This window comes from Ursus maritimus, unplaced genomic scaffold (assembly GCF_017311325.1).
Source record: "Ursus maritimus isolate PB19 unplaced genomic scaffold, ASM1731132v1 scaffold_12, whole genome shotgun sequence".
Classification (NCBI taxonomy): domain Eukaryota; kingdom Metazoa; phylum Chordata; class Mammalia; order Carnivora; family Ursidae; genus Ursus; species Ursus maritimus.
The window spans coordinates 69,574,797-69,591,267 of record NW_024423564.1 but is presented as its reverse complement, the minus strand read 5'-3'; the positions used below and the strand labels follow the sequence as shown (position 1 = coordinate 69,591,267).

At 48.4% G+C, this 16,471-nt stretch overlaps 2 protein-coding genes across 6 annotated transcripts in view; both read left to right on the top strand.

Annotated features, from left to right (window-relative positions):
• The window catches only part of KDM4A (lysine demethylase 4A), a 43,882-nt gene extending 41,488 nt beyond the window's left edge, over nucleotides 1-2,394 (top strand). For all 3 annotated transcript variants that reach the window (XM_040627408.1, XM_008699324.2, XM_008699325.2), the window contains exons 20-22: nucleotides 450-569; nucleotides 852-944; nucleotides 1,076-2,394. In XM_040627408.1, coding sequence (XP_040483342.1) covers nucleotides 450-569; nucleotides 852-944; nucleotides 1,076-1,216 — 354 coding nt within the window. In that variant the 3' untranslated portion in view covers nucleotides 1,217-2,394. The remainder of the gene's footprint in view (nucleotides 1-449; nucleotides 570-851; nucleotides 945-1,075) is intronic.
• A 2,135-nt stretch (nucleotides 2,395-4,529) lies between these two features.
• Nucleotides 4,530-16,471, top strand: part of ST3GAL3 (ST3 beta-galactoside alpha-2,3-sialyltransferase 3) — a 182,812-nt gene continuing 170,870 nt past the window's right edge. For 2 of the 3 annotated variants that reach the window (XM_008699323.2, XM_008699322.2), the window contains exon 1: nucleotides 9,252-9,383. The gene's annotated coding sequence lies outside the window, so the exon portion shown is untranslated. Of the gene's footprint in view, nucleotides 4,660-9,251; nucleotides 9,384-16,471 lie in introns of those variants that run through there. The other variant, XM_040627405.1, reaches the window with a different exon arrangement.

The window sequence follows — 16,471 nt, the reverse complement described above, 5'->3', positions numbered from 1 at the left end:
GCTTTGTGCCCAGGTACAAGCAGTTTTACCTGTTAGAGATTTTACACCATCGCTGCAAAGGTCAGCACAGAAAGGGGCTAGTCATGTTTTTAATAGTACTCTGAAATCCTCATTCTAGTATTTCTTCAGGGCAGAGCTCTGTCCTCTGGTCTTCGGCAGGACAGTTAAAGGAATGCAAGAAGGATTCTTGATCTTGGCACTGTGTTTAAGTTTACTGTAAGTTTATTCTGGCTGCTCTTTTCCGTCACCTCAGAGCATCAGGAGCAGAGATGGGGCAGACTTTGACCCCACAGGCCGGTCTTTAACTATTGTATCTTTCAGCCCAGAGAGAGCCTGCCTTGATGTCCGAGCAGGAATTTGTCCTGGTTCATTCTTCTCTAAGTAGATGGTGGTAACCCCTTGCTCAGAGGGAATCTTCCTTTCACTCTTCTCCCTTACTGTTCCCTCAGAGTCAGGACTGTCTCCAGTTGGGTCCTCCTGCTGAAGGAGAAGTGGTCCAAGTGAGATGGACAGATGGCCAAGTCTACGGAGCCAAATTTGTGGCCTCCCACCCCATCCAGATGTACCAGGTAGCCAAAGGTTTTTGTTGGGGGCTGGGGGGTACTCGATTAATTCAGTGTTTCCTCTTAGGCCAGAGGCGAATCTTTGCTCCTGGGAGAGCTCAGTGGTTAGTAAGAACCTTTTCAGAGCTTGGGGCTGCCCTGTGTCCTGTCTGCCAGAAGTGGCTTCAGATTTGGCAGTCCTTCCTTCAGTGTTCTGGATCCTTCCTGTGATGGCAGGAAATTGCCACTGTGCGCAGTGGGCCAGGGAGTCAGGGATATCTTAGCCAAAGGTCTTTGTTTTCTCGGTAGGTGGAGTTTGAGGATGGCTCACAGCTTGTGGTTAAGAGAGATGACGTGTACACGCTGGACGAAGAGCTTCCCAAGAGAGTCAAGTCCAGACTGGTGAGTGTGTTTTCTGTGTGCCCTTGGTTCTCGTCTGGGAGGGAGGGAACAAGGCAAGGGTGTGTGCTTTTGTTCTTTCCTGGGGGTGGTTGGCCACAGAGTGCTCATTTGCCCTGCTTATTCTTCTATAGTCCGTAGCCTCAGACATGCGCTTCAATGAGATTTTCACCGAGAAGGAAGTTAAGCAGGAAAAGAAACGGCAACGAGTGATCAACTCAAGATACCGGGAAGATTACATCGAGCCTGCACTATACCGAGCCATCATGGAGTAGGTGCTTCCAAGGGCCAACAGGTGCCCAGCCATCAAGGCGAGAGCACTGTGGGGTTCCACAGCACAGCAGACACTTGGAACTCTGAAGTCTTTGAAAGTGAAGTTGTAAAATGAAAAGGAATGGAATAACCGACCCCATCGTCTTCTCACGCCCCTGCTCCCCGTTGCATTCCGCTGTAGTGAAAGGACAGCCTTTCTTGGACACGTGGCAGCAGCCGCCTAGCTCCCCGCTGAAGGGCTGAGCACTGAAATGCTGGGGCCGCGCTGGCCCCAGTCTACAGTGGGGTCGACTGTGCTGGCTGGGCTGGTTGCCTAGGACTTAGCTTCCTAACAATCACCTGCACCAACTCGGCAGAGGTGCTGGTGCTTACTCCCTCCCCCTTTTGTATTTATGTGTGTGTGTGGGTGCATATGTGTGTGTGTGCGTGCGTGTATGTGCGTGTGCGTGTATGTTTGGTCTGGACCAGCTTCTGCCAGCCCCTGGCCTTTACTTTCTTCCTTGCCTGTCCAGGGCAAACAAAATGTGAAATTCTGCCCTCAGCTGAGCTGAGTAAAGTCTCCTGGGGGCTGGCTGGTGATGAGTGTGGCATCTGTCTGTCCCTGGAACTGCCTCAAGGGAGTGCTGGCAAAGCTGTGGTATTGAGATGTTAAGGAGTTAATGCCACCTCTTTGTCCTGTCTTGAAGGAGAAGATAGGGGGTAACATGGGTTTGTGCCCGTATCACTCTAGGCACAGAGCCTCTGTGCCACAGTATTAGAGGGTGTGGGTGGGGAACACCCTGAAGGGGGTTCTTAATGATGGAAGCAGGCAGAGCCTGGTGGGTGATTCTGTCTACAGAAAATTGCAATCATGCAGGGGCTGGGAGGGTTAAGATGAATTGGGGCCACTGGAGACCAGGGGCACGTTTAGATATGTCCCTGGTCTGGGGGTGGGAGGGAGCTGATTTGGGGGTGGGGGTGGGACTGGAGGGCAACACTGAAGGGGTTAAACAGGTTTTTGCTCCTCATGAATTTGTTTGCCTGGGCCCAGGATTGGAGGGCTTCACACCTATACCCTGTGTATACAAAAATCAGATTTATAATACTTCCCTGTTTTTTGTTACGTATGAACGCTATAAACCAAATTATTTTGAAAACTGGTGCATCACCTTGTCCTTAGCAATAAAATGTGTTGAGCAGAGGATTGGCTGTGTCTGCCCCAAGGAGCCTGAGTGGCCCAGGGTCAGGCTCGGGGTATATCTGGTCATAAGCTCTGGAGCAGGAGCAGGTATTTTAAGAAGACTCAGGCAGGATCCAGGAAGCTGTCCTACGAGCGATGGGTTCCTTGTCAAGTCCTGGTCCTGTGGCTGTGTGTTAGACCACGCAAGATGACACATGGGAGGCAGAGGCACCTGGGGCTAGGAGCACCTTGTTTTGCTTCCTTTGCCTTAGGTATGGGGAGGGGCTGGAGGGCCAGAGCACTTTCGCAGTCAAACCGGTTTTGGTCTCGCTCTTCTGCTGCACTTGATTATGTTCATGGAGCTGGTCTAAATTCCTATCATCTGTGTTCCATGCAAATTGTGGAACCAGCATAAAGGTGCTTTAAGAGCAAGGGACTTGACCCCCCAGTGGGATCCAGTGGGGGACAGCTGCCTGTAGTTGGTGAGAAACTTCCCTGGAGAAAGATCCAGTCCCTTTGTCTGGTGGTTCCTGGGGTGTAGGTGGTGGAGGATGGAGCAGCACCTGGAGGAGGGCAGGGCGGGGCCAGTGACCAGGTGCAGGGCTTGGGTACAGCAGAGCTGCTCCAGCTGGCCCTTGGATGACCGGGCACTTGTTTCATGGCCCTGTCCAGGTGCTAGAGAGACTTGGGTCAGCTCAGCAATTCTCCATGCTTGTTTGTATCCTGGGGCTTGGGAGGTGGTTGCTATGGTGTCTGTCTGTGGGGGTAAGGGAGGAGCAGCGGGCTTCAAAGATACTTTTCTGTGCCAGCTCCCTCCTGGGGCCAAGATAGAGAAGTTGACTTTTTTGTCCAGCATCCAAGAATTCATTCGGGAGATGAGGTGGGACCAGGCCTCAGTGAATGGTTGAGCCTTAGGAGCACATATCTTTGAAGGGAAGGAACACTTCTCCAGACTTGCCAGGGTCCCAGGCCCTGCTACCTCTCACGGACCCCACCATCTCCATCCCCATCCCTGCTGAAGGAGCTGCAGGGCTGAGGTGCCTGGTCTAACCCCAGCAGAGCTCTTAACAGCTGACTTTTTCTAGAAATTCTGCACTTTGAATTTTGCCTAAAGTAATAACTCTGGGGAAACCGAGGATTCGAGGTGATGAGACTTGCTCAAATCGCACAAAACAGGCCATTGGTTTTCTTCCTCACTGCCGGCCAGTGCAGTCAGGTCCAGGCCCTAGAGGACAGATTCCAGGGAAGCCTTACTGTCAGGGCAAACTGCCTCCTTTCCTAAGGTAGATCTCTGGGTTGGCAACCAAGGATCGCACCCCGACAGTACTTTCTCCCTTCTGTCCATCCCATCGGTGGTATGTTTCAAATTGTGCCCCAGACGGATGCCCGTGGTCAGCTGTGGGACTGAGGTAGGGTGGGAGAGAGCTGGGACCTCGGGAGCTGCAAAGAGTGGTTCTGTGCCCGGACTAAACATTTTCTGCCACACTGAAATGGGCAATACAGCAGGGAACCCTGTCCCCTTATACGCCACAGGATCGGGCAGGGTTGCCCAGCCCGTAGACGCCCCCAAATCTTGGGCCTCAGGGAGCCCACTGGCGGCGTTCAGCCGGGCTCCCAGCGGCAGCTGCGGCCCTTGTGGAATGACCGTGGCCACACTGCATCTGCGCCCGGGAGGCCGCCAGCCCTCCGCGCCCGCAGGGAAACAGGCTCCCGAGGGGCTGGGTCACGCCCGCGGGCATCGGATGTCTGTCTCCCGGGCGTGAAGCCGGGGGAGGAGGATTCCTCCAGGCGGCGGCTGTGCTCCGGCAAGCCGAGGAAAGGCGTCCGCGCTGGCCTGCAGGCCGGGCCCCCTCGGCCCGACGGGGCTCCGCAGCGCCCGCAGCCCGTGTCCCCGCAGAGGGTGGGGTGGGCGGGTCGGGAAACTGGGGGTGCCCGTGCCTATTGGGCCTCCGCGAGCTTGCGCTCGCCCGCTGCCCGCAGCGCAGCTCTGCATTGGTCAGCCCGGCGCCCCGCCCGGCTCCCGCGGCCCCATTGGCCGCGGATGCCCGACCCCCGGCGAGGGCGCTGAGGCGGAGAGCGGGATTGGTGGTCGCGCCGTCCCCGGGTCGCGGCCGCGCGCTCCGCCCGCCGCTGCGTCCCCACTATGGCGGCGCCCATGCAGCCCACCGCGTCGTGGGCGCCCGCCGGGGTTCCCCGCGGCTGTCGCGGCCGCCTGCGCCCTGGCCTCCGCCTTCCCGCCCGCGTCGGGCCGGGCGCCGCGTCCCCGCTGCCTCCCTCTCCGCTGCGGTAAGGGCCCGCCGTGCGCGCGTCGGGGCGCGGCAGCCACCGCGGCGAACGGTGGCCGCGCCGCCCCTCCCCTCCCCCGCCGCCCCCCGTCCCGGCGGGGCGCGGAGCCCGTCCGCTCGCGCTGGGGAAGGGAGGGTGGGGGCACGGCCTAGCTGCCCCCCGAGCAACGAGGTCCGGCTCGGACTGGGGCTCGGAGCCAGGCCGCCGGGCGACCTCGCCGGGGAAGGGGGGAGCAGCCAGGCCTCGGGGGAGGACGGCTGGACCCGGGCCGCGCGGTGTGAGGTCACCTGCGTGCGAGACCCCGCAGCGCTGCGCACCTTGGCGCAGAGGAGGGACGGGCGAGCGGGCCTCCGCTGTGGGAAGAGGGGAAGGAAAAGTCCAGGGAAAGCTTGAGCGGGAATCTGCGCGCACTGCTAGCGGTTGTCATTGCTCACTGCTTGACTGGCAGGCAGACGTTCAGGGGACCTCTCTGGCTTCCTTTCCTTCTGGCACTTCTCCCCATTGTTAATTCGGGGAGTTTGCTTGCAAGACGAAATATCTTCGTGATGAGGGCTGGTTTGGGGAGGATGGTGTCCCACGGATGTTTTGGATTTCTTTTTTTCTTTTTTTCTTTCTTTCTTTCTTTTTTTTTTTACCACTGCTCATTTTTATGATTCCTCAATAAACTTCATTTCTGTTTGCGCTTCCCTCACAAATGAGGAAGGAGTGTGGAACGTGTGAACTAAGTCATAGTAGTTAATTGAGAGAGAGAGCAATGAAAGCAGCAGTTATTTTGTAAACACTGGGAGCTGTTTTGTTCCCAAACTTGTGTGTTTGAGTTGTCTGTACTACACCTAGTGGAACGTGAAGGGGGAACAAAAGCTCTTATTAGGTTCCTGAAAGTAAAATAGTCCTCACGGAAAGTTAGGTTGTTCTAAGTCAAAATCACCTTGGGGTAATGAGCATTGAGCTGTTTGGTGCATCTTCAAGTCGAAAGGATTAAAAGGAAGGTGGCACAGACATTTATGACCGAATGGTGTCTCCGATCACCTCTTCAGGCAGTCACGGCTGCTGAGATGCAAGCTTGTTCGCTCAAGGACATCTTGTATTAAGTGATGGCTCTCACTATTTTGCACGTCTTAGTGTGTAGTCGTGGTTTAACAAAAGTAAATTATTGAAGAGGGACTAAGATGTGCCTGTTCTTAGAGTAATTGACTTTGGATCATCAATAAAGTGTCTAATGACTACATATTGTGTGTAAGGCAGTATGAGTACGGGGAAACCGAAGACCTGTAATGTAAGAGACTCGTTCTGATCAGCCTAGGAGATGGCTGTGGGGGTACAGGGCACACAGGACACGGATGACTGATGATTTCACCTCTAGAATTCCTAGATGGTAGGTAGGAGAATCCAGGAAAAGGAGACGCCCATGTGTTTGAGGAAGGTTCCACGGGGGAGCTGAGGTTTGCCTTGAGCCACGACTGGGTTAAGCCTGGGGGATGAAGAAGAAGGGAGGAAATGAGAAAGTGGGGATGGTCAGAGGGGCAGGGGAGACCCGAAATGCTCATGGGTGATTCCAGGGGGTTCTTGTTGGAGAAACTGGGAGGTAAGTTTGTATAACAAAGGTAGGTGGGTTGCATCAAATGAAGAAGTAACTTTGTCTCAGGCAGGGCAAAGGGTAAACAGGTAGTAGTAGCATTTACTTCAGCTAGCCATTAGAAGAATATACAGTTGCACTGTGTTGGTTCTTGTCACTTTTCTTTTCTTTTTTTTTTTTTTTAAAGATTTTATTTATTTATTTGACAGAGATAGAGACAGCCAGCGAGAGAGGGAACACAAGCAGGGGGAGTGGGAGAGGAAGAAGCAGGCTCCCAGCGGAGGAGCCTGATGTGGGGCTCGATCCCATAACGCCGGGATCACGCCCTGAGCGGAAGGCAGATGCTTAACCGCTGTGCCCACCCAGGCGCCCCGGTTCTTGTCACTTTTCTGATTAATCTCAGCCCCATGGACTGACAGTCCTTGTGGCTACCCAGGATCTCCACCTCAAGATGCCCTCTTACCTTCCTTCTCTCCCCTTGTGTTCACTTGGTTGCCAGGTCTTGCTGATAGACCACCACACTATTTTTGACATCTGCTGCTTCCATTTCTACTGTCATCAGGCTTATTTGGGGTCATCGATACCATGCCCTTGAATTATTTCAGGAACCGTACCCCCAACATTTTGTTTTCTTTCCTCCCATGTATCCTGTGAACAGCTATCACTTCCAGATATCTCACTTCCCCAGTGAAGACTTTTAACAGTTCGCTGTTGTGGGTTGAATTAAGCACAGACCAGCCCGAAAGAGACACTATGGGTAAACTCATTTCTTACCATTCCCTTAGATTTTATTATTTTTTTCCAGGTCAGTAGAACTATTTGCTCTTTGGCTGTGCTGTTTGTGCTCCATATCTTTGCTTATGTTGCTTTTTCTATCTTAAATGACCCCCTTGAATCTCTAATTGTTGGTTCTTACCCAAGTTCAGGGCCATGTGATATGGAACTTCTTTTGTGAAACTTTCCTGTACTTTTCTTCCCATCTAGATGGGACTTGTCTCTCCTTTAAACCATTATAACACTAGAGTCTGCCTTTTTGGCACAATTGTCAACATAAGACAAACTTTTTCAAGACATAGACTTTCTTCTTCATCGTCTAGCACAGTGTTTTGTACGTAGTAGGTACTTGACAGGTGTGTTTTATATTGAACATAGCTTTGAACCAAGATGGATGCAAGGAACATTCTTTGTACAAACAAAATGGTCATCATAAAATCTGTAAAGAGAGTTACTTGTGTGAGAGAATTCCTTCCTAAGAGATCTGATGAAGGGTGCTGGGCTGGCTCAGTCAGTGGAGCATGCGACTCTTGGTCTCTGGGTTGTTAAAAATAAAGTCTTGAAAAAGAGAGAGAGAGAGAGAGATCTGATGATCTGATGTATTGATCTGGATAGCTTGGATTAGGCTGCATTAACAAAAACCCATTAAGACTTAAGTGGCTTAACAGAACAAAAGTTAATTTCTCAATCAAGCCACAGGTCCAGCATGAGTGCACAGGGAACCGTGCTTCTCACTCACTCAGGGACCCCGGCTGATGGAAATCATCTGAGCATAGTGTTCCCACAGTCCGTAGACGATTGGTGGGAGCAGGATCAGATGGCCTGCTAGAGACACACATATTGACAGTAGCAAGAAATAGGGTCTCTAACTGGCCGTGGGAGGAGGGTGGATTGGGAACTTGGGACTCTATAGCAGGCACTGTACGTGCCCGCAGTCCAGGGCTGCTGGTACAAGGGCAGGCTGGTGTACCCTGGGCCCAGCACAGTCATGCCAAGGGCATCACTGTTTTACGGCGCTGTCGGTAATGAACACAGGAATGGTCCTGAGGCATCCCCCCGAAAGTTAAATTATATTCAAGTTATTTAGCCAGGAAGAGTGAAATAACTGGAGGTACATTTTCAATTGTATCATTAAACTGAAAAGGAATCTTAGTTTAACTTTGGTTTAATTGGGTTTCCTTGAGGCCATCAAAGTTTGGTATTTGGGGAGGAAATTTCACTTTGTTTTTTTAAAAAATATTTTATTTCTTTATTTGAGAGAGAGAGTGAGCGAGCAGGGAGAGGGGCAGAAAATCTCAAGCAGACTCCTCATCGAGAGCAGAACCCGATGCGGGGCTTGATCTCCTGACCCCGAGATCGTGACCTGAGCTGAAACCAGGAGTTGGATGCTCAACTGACGGAGCCACCCAGGTGCCCCGAGACTTCAGTTTACATAAAGAATAGAAGCACAGAAGCGTTGGGTGCTGGTTGGAGCCATGGTTCAGGAGACAAGATCTGGGTTGAAATCTTGTCTCTGCCACTTATTATTCGGACATTGAGCAAGTGTCTTCTTGAGCCTGAGGTTATCAGTAAAATGCATGGGGTGTTTTCACTGCAGAGGGTGAATCAAAAGAGTTGGTTTATGTAAAGCGCTTTGCATAGGACCTGGTTCGGAGTGAGCGGTCGCGTTCATGAATACCAGCAGCAGCAGCCGGATTTGAAAAGAACTTTGAGGAACCCCAGGAATATAAGTAGAAGGGTTCCCTCAGGTTTTCCTACCTTTTTTTCCTTTCCTTGGACGCATTCCCACCACACCTTTCTTATTTCCACATTTGTCATATTTTATTTTACTTAGTTGTGTGCATGTCTGTGTCCCCCATCACACCAGGCACTCCAGTCATCCCACAGGTATTTACTGAGCAAGTGCTATGTGCAAGGCCCTGTGCTAGGTCATGGCATTGTAAATAAGAAAGGCATGTGTCCCTGGCTTAAAGCAACCTGTAGTCTGGTAGGACCAGACGCCAGTAAGCCAGCAGTTAAAATACATTGTCACAAGGGCTGTGTTTGAGGGTCCTGTGGGATCTGCAAAATGAGCCGTGGTATCACACTTGGTGTATAAATAACGGTTTTCCAGGGAAATTCACACCTAACCTAGGTCTTGAAGAATCACTGGTTATTAGCTGGGTGGATGTGGGTTTGAAAGGCTTTCTGACAGGAAACGATGTGTGTAATGGCCTAGAAACAGCAGAGAGTGTGGCTACGTCCTGAGGACACTTGAGTGGCAGGAGAGAGGGGAGTGTGTGGAGGCTGCAGAAAGCAGCTTGCGAACGCTCTGTGAGTTCAGGAGTCAGAGCTTTCTCCCGCAGATGACTAGTGGCTGCCGAGGGATTTGAAGGTAGGAAATCAGCTTTGTTTTTTAGGAAGGTCACTGTGTGTGGAGGAGGTGGAGGCGTGAGTACCCCATTTCCCTGGCAGGGAAAGTTCTGGGGCTTGCAGCTGTGGTCCTGTGCCTGTTACACACGAGTCCTAGAGTGTTTATGTCTGGGGAGAGATGAGAGTGAGGTGAGCGGGGGGGGGGGGGGCCCCAGCAGGAAAGGGGGGGGGGCCACCAGCTAGACAAAGGCAGTGATGTGAGTGGGGAGTCGGGGTCCTTCCTAGGGGTGGAGGACAGCATTATGTACAGGGGTCCACAGACCCAGGATTTCCATCGTGGTTTCTCTAGTTTGTGCAGTATGACCTTGGACAAGCTTCAGAACCCCTTGTATCTTGTTGGTTTCCGAATTTATAAAATGTGGTAAAAAATCCCTGCCTCGCAAGGTTACTGCTCCGGGGATTCAAGCACGGAGAAAGCCTCTGCTATCAGGTACCGTAAGGGACCTCTTATAATAAAAACCACAGCTCTAACGTTTCGTGCATTACCTGGTTCATGGTAGGTACGCATTAGCCTTCAGTCCCACCGTCTCGAGGTAGGCACGGCCCACGTTGTGGTTGTCTATCTGCGTCTTCAGTGCTTGGTGAATGCCAGCCTGGGAGTGGTAGGCTTGGGGAATTATTCTGAGATCAGGAAGGGAAGCATTGATAAGGATATCATATCAACTTAAACATTCTTTAAATGCCAGCAAATTATATATGGCTCTTCAGCTGTTCCCCGCCCTCACCCAGAAGCCTCGCGTGCCCAAGTGGACACACTCCTGCCCCTGGCATTGCTGTAACGTGCACACTGCACGTGCAGCCGAGTGCGTGCTTCTTTGACCTGTCGTCGTTGACTGCTTGCCCCTCAAGTTTTGCTCCTCTTCAGTCTTCTGAGCATGGTTTTAAAGATGATAATGGGGCTTTAATCAGATTTGTTTTCCATTAGGTTCCTCCCTGGTCATCCTGGCTGACGGGAGTTCCTCCCCTCTGAGCTCCTGTACAACTTAATTTATGTTACTCTGATTAAATGTCATCTCCTGTCTTCTTGTCTTACCATTATTTGTCTACATGTCAGTACATTTCCCCTTTTCCTTGATGTCAGTTTTTCCTACAAAATAATGGGAAGATGGCATGTTTATGTATTTTTGACATGACTTAAAAATCCACTGAAACCCTTTGTCTGAAATATGTTGAATAGGTTAAAAAATTCTATCACTGCAGTGCCTGGCTGGCTCGGTCGGTGGAGCGTGTGACTTGATTTTTGGGTCATGAGTTCGAGCCCCACGTTGCATGTAGAGATTACTTAAAAATTTTTACTTAAAAAAAAAAAAAAAAAGAGGAGCACCTGGGTGGCTCAGTCGGTTAAGTGTCTACCTTTAACTCAGGTCATGATCCCAGGGTCCTGGGATCAAGCCCCACATCCGGCTCCCTGCTCAGTGGGGAGCCTGCTTCTCCCTCTCCCTCTGCCTGTGTCTGCCCCTGCTTGTGCTCTCTCTCTTGATCTCTCTCTGTCAAATAAATAAATAAAATCTTAAATAAAATTATAAAAAAAGAGAATTCTACTGCTAAGTTTTTCCCCTTAATTAATTAGTTAATTAATTAATTTAAGCAATCTCTACACCCAGCTCACGACCTGTGGTCAAGAATCACATGCTCCAGGGCGCCTGGGTGGCACAGCGGTTAAGCGGCTGCCTTCCGCTCAGGGCGTGATCCCGGCGTTGTGGGATCGAGCCCCACATCAGGCTCCTCCGCTATGAGCCTGCTTCTTCCTCTCCCACTCCCCCTGCTTGTGTTCCCTCTCTCGCTGGCTGTCTCTATCTCTGTCAAATAAATAAAATCTTTAAAAAAAAAAAATTAAAAAAAAAAAAAAAGAATCACATGCTCCTTGGACTGAGCCAGATGCGTGCCCTGCCACTGAATTTGGGTTTTTTTTTTTTTGAATTTTTTTAAAATTGAAGTATAGTTGACACTTTATTACTAAGTCTTTCAAGTATATAAAAAATGAATTGTATAGCAGCTATTCTTAGAGTTTTTGGTCTCAGGACTCCTTTATAAGTTTAAAAATTATTGAAACCCCAAAGAACTTCCATTTTTATGGGCTTTGTTTATTGAGATTTAATGTTTTAAAACTTACGGAGAAAATTTTAAATCGCAAGAATATAACCATTCTATTAGCTGTGAGGACAGTGGTGTTGTCACGTGTTATATGTTATGTAGCCTCTGGAAAATCTGCTGGACCCTTGTGAGAAAATGAGTGAACAAAGCAAATGATGTCTAAGAATTATTATGAAAATAGTTTTAAACTCATGGATGTGCTGAGAGGGCCTTGGGGACCCTCACAGGTTCGTGGACCAGTTTGAGAACTGCTGACATATAGATATGAGAGTTTTTATACGTGACACTTTTATATCTTTTTGGCCACAAAATGAAATAAAGTGGAAACACTACCAAATACCAGTTTTTGTTTTTGATTTTTTTTTTTTTTTTTAGAGAGAGGGGGTGAGGGGCAGAAGGAGAGAGAGAGAACATCTTTTTTTTTTTCTTTTTAAAGATTTTATTTATTTATTTGTCAGAGAGAGAGAACACAAGCAGGGGGAGCAGCAGGTAGAGGGAGAAACAGGCTCCCCACTGAGCACGGAGCCGGATGCAGGACTCGATCCCAGGACCCTGGAATCATGACCTGAGCCAAAGGCAGATGCTTAAGCGACTGAGCCACCCCGGCATCCCAAGAGAGAACATCTTAAGCAGGGGCTCGATCTCACAACCCTGAGATGACCTGAGCTGAAATCGAGAGTCAGATGGTTAACTGACTCTTAGCGTCCCCCCAACATCAGTTTTCAAAATCCACTGAACACAGTTTCTTTTTAAAAGTAACTAGTGTCTAGCTTTGGTTAAGACATGTCCTTTACCTTGAAAAGACAGTTGTATTTTTTTAATATCTCTGAAGTACCATACTGCTAACAGATATTTTGCCATTGCCAATAGTGGTCAGTAAACTTAGAACACCAGTATTTTTGTAAAAGAAAAATACACAACTTGCTCTTTTAGTTCTAAAAATATATTTTTAAGATTTTATTTTATTTTTTATTTATTTAGGCTCCACGCCCAGTGTGGAGCCCAGTGTAGGGCTTGAACTCACAACCCTGAGATCGAGACCTGAGCTGAGATCAAGAATCTGAAGCTTCGCCGACTGAGCCACCCAGACGTTCCTAAAGGTTTTATTTTTAAGTAATCTCTACACGCAATGTGGGGCTCAAACTCACAGCCCCGAGATCAAGAGTTCTATGCTCAACTGATTGAGCCAGCCAGGCGCCCCTAATTCTAGAAATCTTATACGTCCTTGGCCAAACAATGCTTAGAGAACTGCTTTGAGGTATAAGATTTCTTGGTTACTCGCCATCTCATTGTCACATTTGGTTATGATCCTGTGTAAAAGATTCAGTTCTTAGGCGGTTAGCCACATTAATGGCATTCTGTAAAGCAGAAACTGCCCCGCATCCCGATGCGGGTGAGCCAGTGATGGTGCCCTCTCCTCCGTGCTGTGGGATTGCACACTTCCTGAGGATTCTTCCTGAGCCTCATGTGCCACGAGACATTTGACAGAGGGATTGTGTGAGTGTCAGTTGAGGCTGAATAGCAGAATCATTTATCAAGAAGAGTTTCGTTTCCTTTCTGTGCCCTGGTGCGTCATGCCGAGTACCCTCTGAGACGTCCATCCTCTCCGAAGCCTCGCGAAGGCTCTGAGCTGTCGCAGGGGCCTCGTCCTGCTCCTGGCTTCGTCTTCTCCGGCTGTGCTCCATCCCGCTACTCCCGTGGTCTTTCTCAACTACAGATCTGACTCTTGTGTCTCTGCTTAATCCCCTAAGTGGTTCTTTGTTGCTGATGGGATGAATTTCGGATTCTTGAGCACGGCATCTAACGCCTCTCCTACCCTTTTACTGCTTCACCTTCTTTGCTGTAGCTTTTCCTAAATGTTACAGACAGTTGTTAATTTCCATCCTCTCATAATGTTTATCCTCTGCTTGCATCACACAGCTCTCAAGGGCAGGTACTGCCCTGTGCTCCTACTGTTGTACTCAGGTGCCTAATGATGGCTTCTGCCTGGACATGTGTTATCATGTATGTTGTATATGTTAGGCTAATACGTTACCTATTTATATGTTATATGTTATTTATTATATATAAAATACATTATATGTATGTAACACACGACATGGGCAGATCAAGAATGTGGAACTACCACAGAGGCCCGAGACATTTAAAGTTGCAACAACGAGAAGGAACATTTATCTCATTTATTTATTTGATAGAGAGAGAGTGCGTGTGTGCATGTGCGGCAGGGAGGGGCAGAGGGAGAGGGAGAAAGAGTCTTAAGCAGACTCTGTGCTGAGTGCAGAACCTTACATGGGGCTCAATCCCTCAACCCTGAGATCACGACCTGAACCAAAACCGACAGTCGGACGCTTATCCGACTGAGCCACCCAGGTGCCTCTTTCTTTTCTTTTTCCTTTTTTCTTTTCTTTTCTTTTTTCTTTTTTCTTTTCTTTTCTTCCCTTCCCTTCCCTTCCCTTTTCTTTTCTTTTCTTTTCTTTTCTTTTCTTTTCTTTTCTTTTCTTTTCTTTTCTTTGCCAGCCAGGCTCTACTGATGTATTTTACACTTACAGCAACAGAACAATATAATGATGTCTATCACTAAGTCTTAATATGCCATATAACTTCAGGGTTTTGTTTTGTTTAAAGAAATAGAATGTGACACTTCCAGTAAATGTCCCCTATGTATTTTTTCCCTAGTCTCTTTCCTTGTTCACCAGAAAAAACAGTATCTTGAATTTAAAGTTTTTAAGTTCCCATACATGTTTTTATGGTTTTGCTCCATGCTCTGTGCCCACACACCGCACACAGCAGGGGCTGCTGGCAGCAGGGGCTGGCAGACGGGCTTGCAGGTGTCCCTGGAACACTGCCGTGCGTGCCCACGTGTGAGTGTTGTTCCTGACTACTCTCAGGCTACAGTTTTCTGTTTCTGGTTTTCTGGATGCATGGCCATCTCCCAGCCCCCTTCAACACCTGCCCCCACCCTTTGATCTCGGTTGACCTAGGCAAAGGAGGGTCATCTTTTCAAACATTCCAGCTGAATTTTCTCAGGACTGATTGCATTCAGCATTTTTAATCTTACACATAGAATTTACCTTTTCCAAATAAAATATCATTTCTACAACCTTGTCCCCCAAACACTGTTAAAACACAGTTAAGCAAAACCCCCTTAAAACCAAACCTTAACAGCTCCTATTCAGAAAGGGTCATTTTGTTTATTTGTTTTTTGTTTTTTGGTTTTTTTTAGAGATTTTATTTATTTATTCGACAGAGATAGAGACAGCCAGCAAGAGAGGGAACACAAGTAGGGGGAGTGGGAGAGGAAGAAGCAGGCTCATAGCGGAGGAGCCTGATGTGGGGCTCGATCCCATAACGCCGGGATCACGCCCTGAGCCGAAGGCAGATGCTTAACCGCTGTGCCACCCAGGCGCCCCTGTTTATTTGTTTTTTGGGTAAAAACAAAGATGAACCGAAAGTTGCGTTCCCTTGAATCTCTCTGCATACCCCTCCCGCGAAGCCTGGCTTTTCCTCAGCTACTTCTGAAGGGAGCATCTGATCAGAGGCAAAACATTTTTCAGCTTTCCGCTCTGTCTTCTATTTTTATAACCTTGGTGGGTATCTGATTTCTACTTAGAAAGTCACTGACCACCTGTGTTACAGGAGTCTGGGTCCAATCAGGAGAGAGAAACCACATGGTACTTTGAGCAGGTAAACTTTAATGTAAGAATTATTAACTACAACAGGGATTTGGAGTAACATGAGATCAGCTAGTAAGAAGTAAAGAAATAAGCACAAGGAAGGATACTCAGTGTCATTAGCCGTCAGGGGAATGCAAAGCAAAACCAGAATGAGACACTTGCCCTCACGCCCGCTCTCTCTGACTATCCATTTTTTCATATATATATTTTGCATATATACATATATATATGTAACATATATACATAACAACATATATATATATATATATATATATGCATATATATATGTTGTTCCATTTGCTTGGTTCACACCCACTAGGACAGCTATAATCAAAAAGACAGGTAATCATTAGTGTTGGCACAGGTGTGGAGAAATCAGGACTCTCATACATTGCTGATGGAAATGTAAGATGGTACAGCTAGCATTTCCTCGAACAGTTCAGTGTAGAGAGTCACCATGTGACCCAGGTATATATCACTCCTGGGTGTATACCCAAGTCCTTCTCTAGGTATATGCCCAAGAGAAATTAAAATTTACGTCCGTATGAAAACTTGTACATCAGTGTTCCTGGCCCCATCATTCAGCCAGAAAGTGGAAACAACCCAAACGTCCATCAACTGATAAATGGGTAAATAAAATGTGATTTATGTTCATATGATGGAATGTTATTTGGCACTAAAAAGAAATGCAGCACTGATCCATGCTACAACATATGTGAACCCTGAAGGTACCAGGCTGGTGAAAGGAACCTGTCACAAAGGACCACATAGTGTATGATTCCATATATACGGAATGTCTGTAACCGTTTGCCTATTCTGTACAACAGAAAGTAGATTAGGTTGCTTAGGGCTCAGAGAATGGGAAGTTGGGCAGGGGGGTGACAGCTAAAGGGGTGCAGGATATTATTTTGGAGTAATGGAAGTGTTCTAAAATTGATTGTGGTAATGTTTGCAGAACTGTGAAAATGCCAAAAGCCATCGAAATGTCTACTTTGAATGGGTGAATTGTATGGTATGTGAATGATATCTTGATAAAGCTTTTCTAAAAGAAGTAAAGAGAACTCCAGAATAATACAGACATAGCACGTGTAAGCAGTAACCACCAGTCTGGGGCTGAGAGATGGGCTCAGCGAAGAGCTCCCAGTCCACCCCATAGCTCGTGCAGGCTGAGATGCAGACTTGGGGTGTAGTGGACATGACCGTGCCTCACTGGGTTGCATTTGAGTTACTGTGCTGCTGCATGGTGGAATTGGCTGGAAGTCAGCCTTCCGGGGTGTTGGGG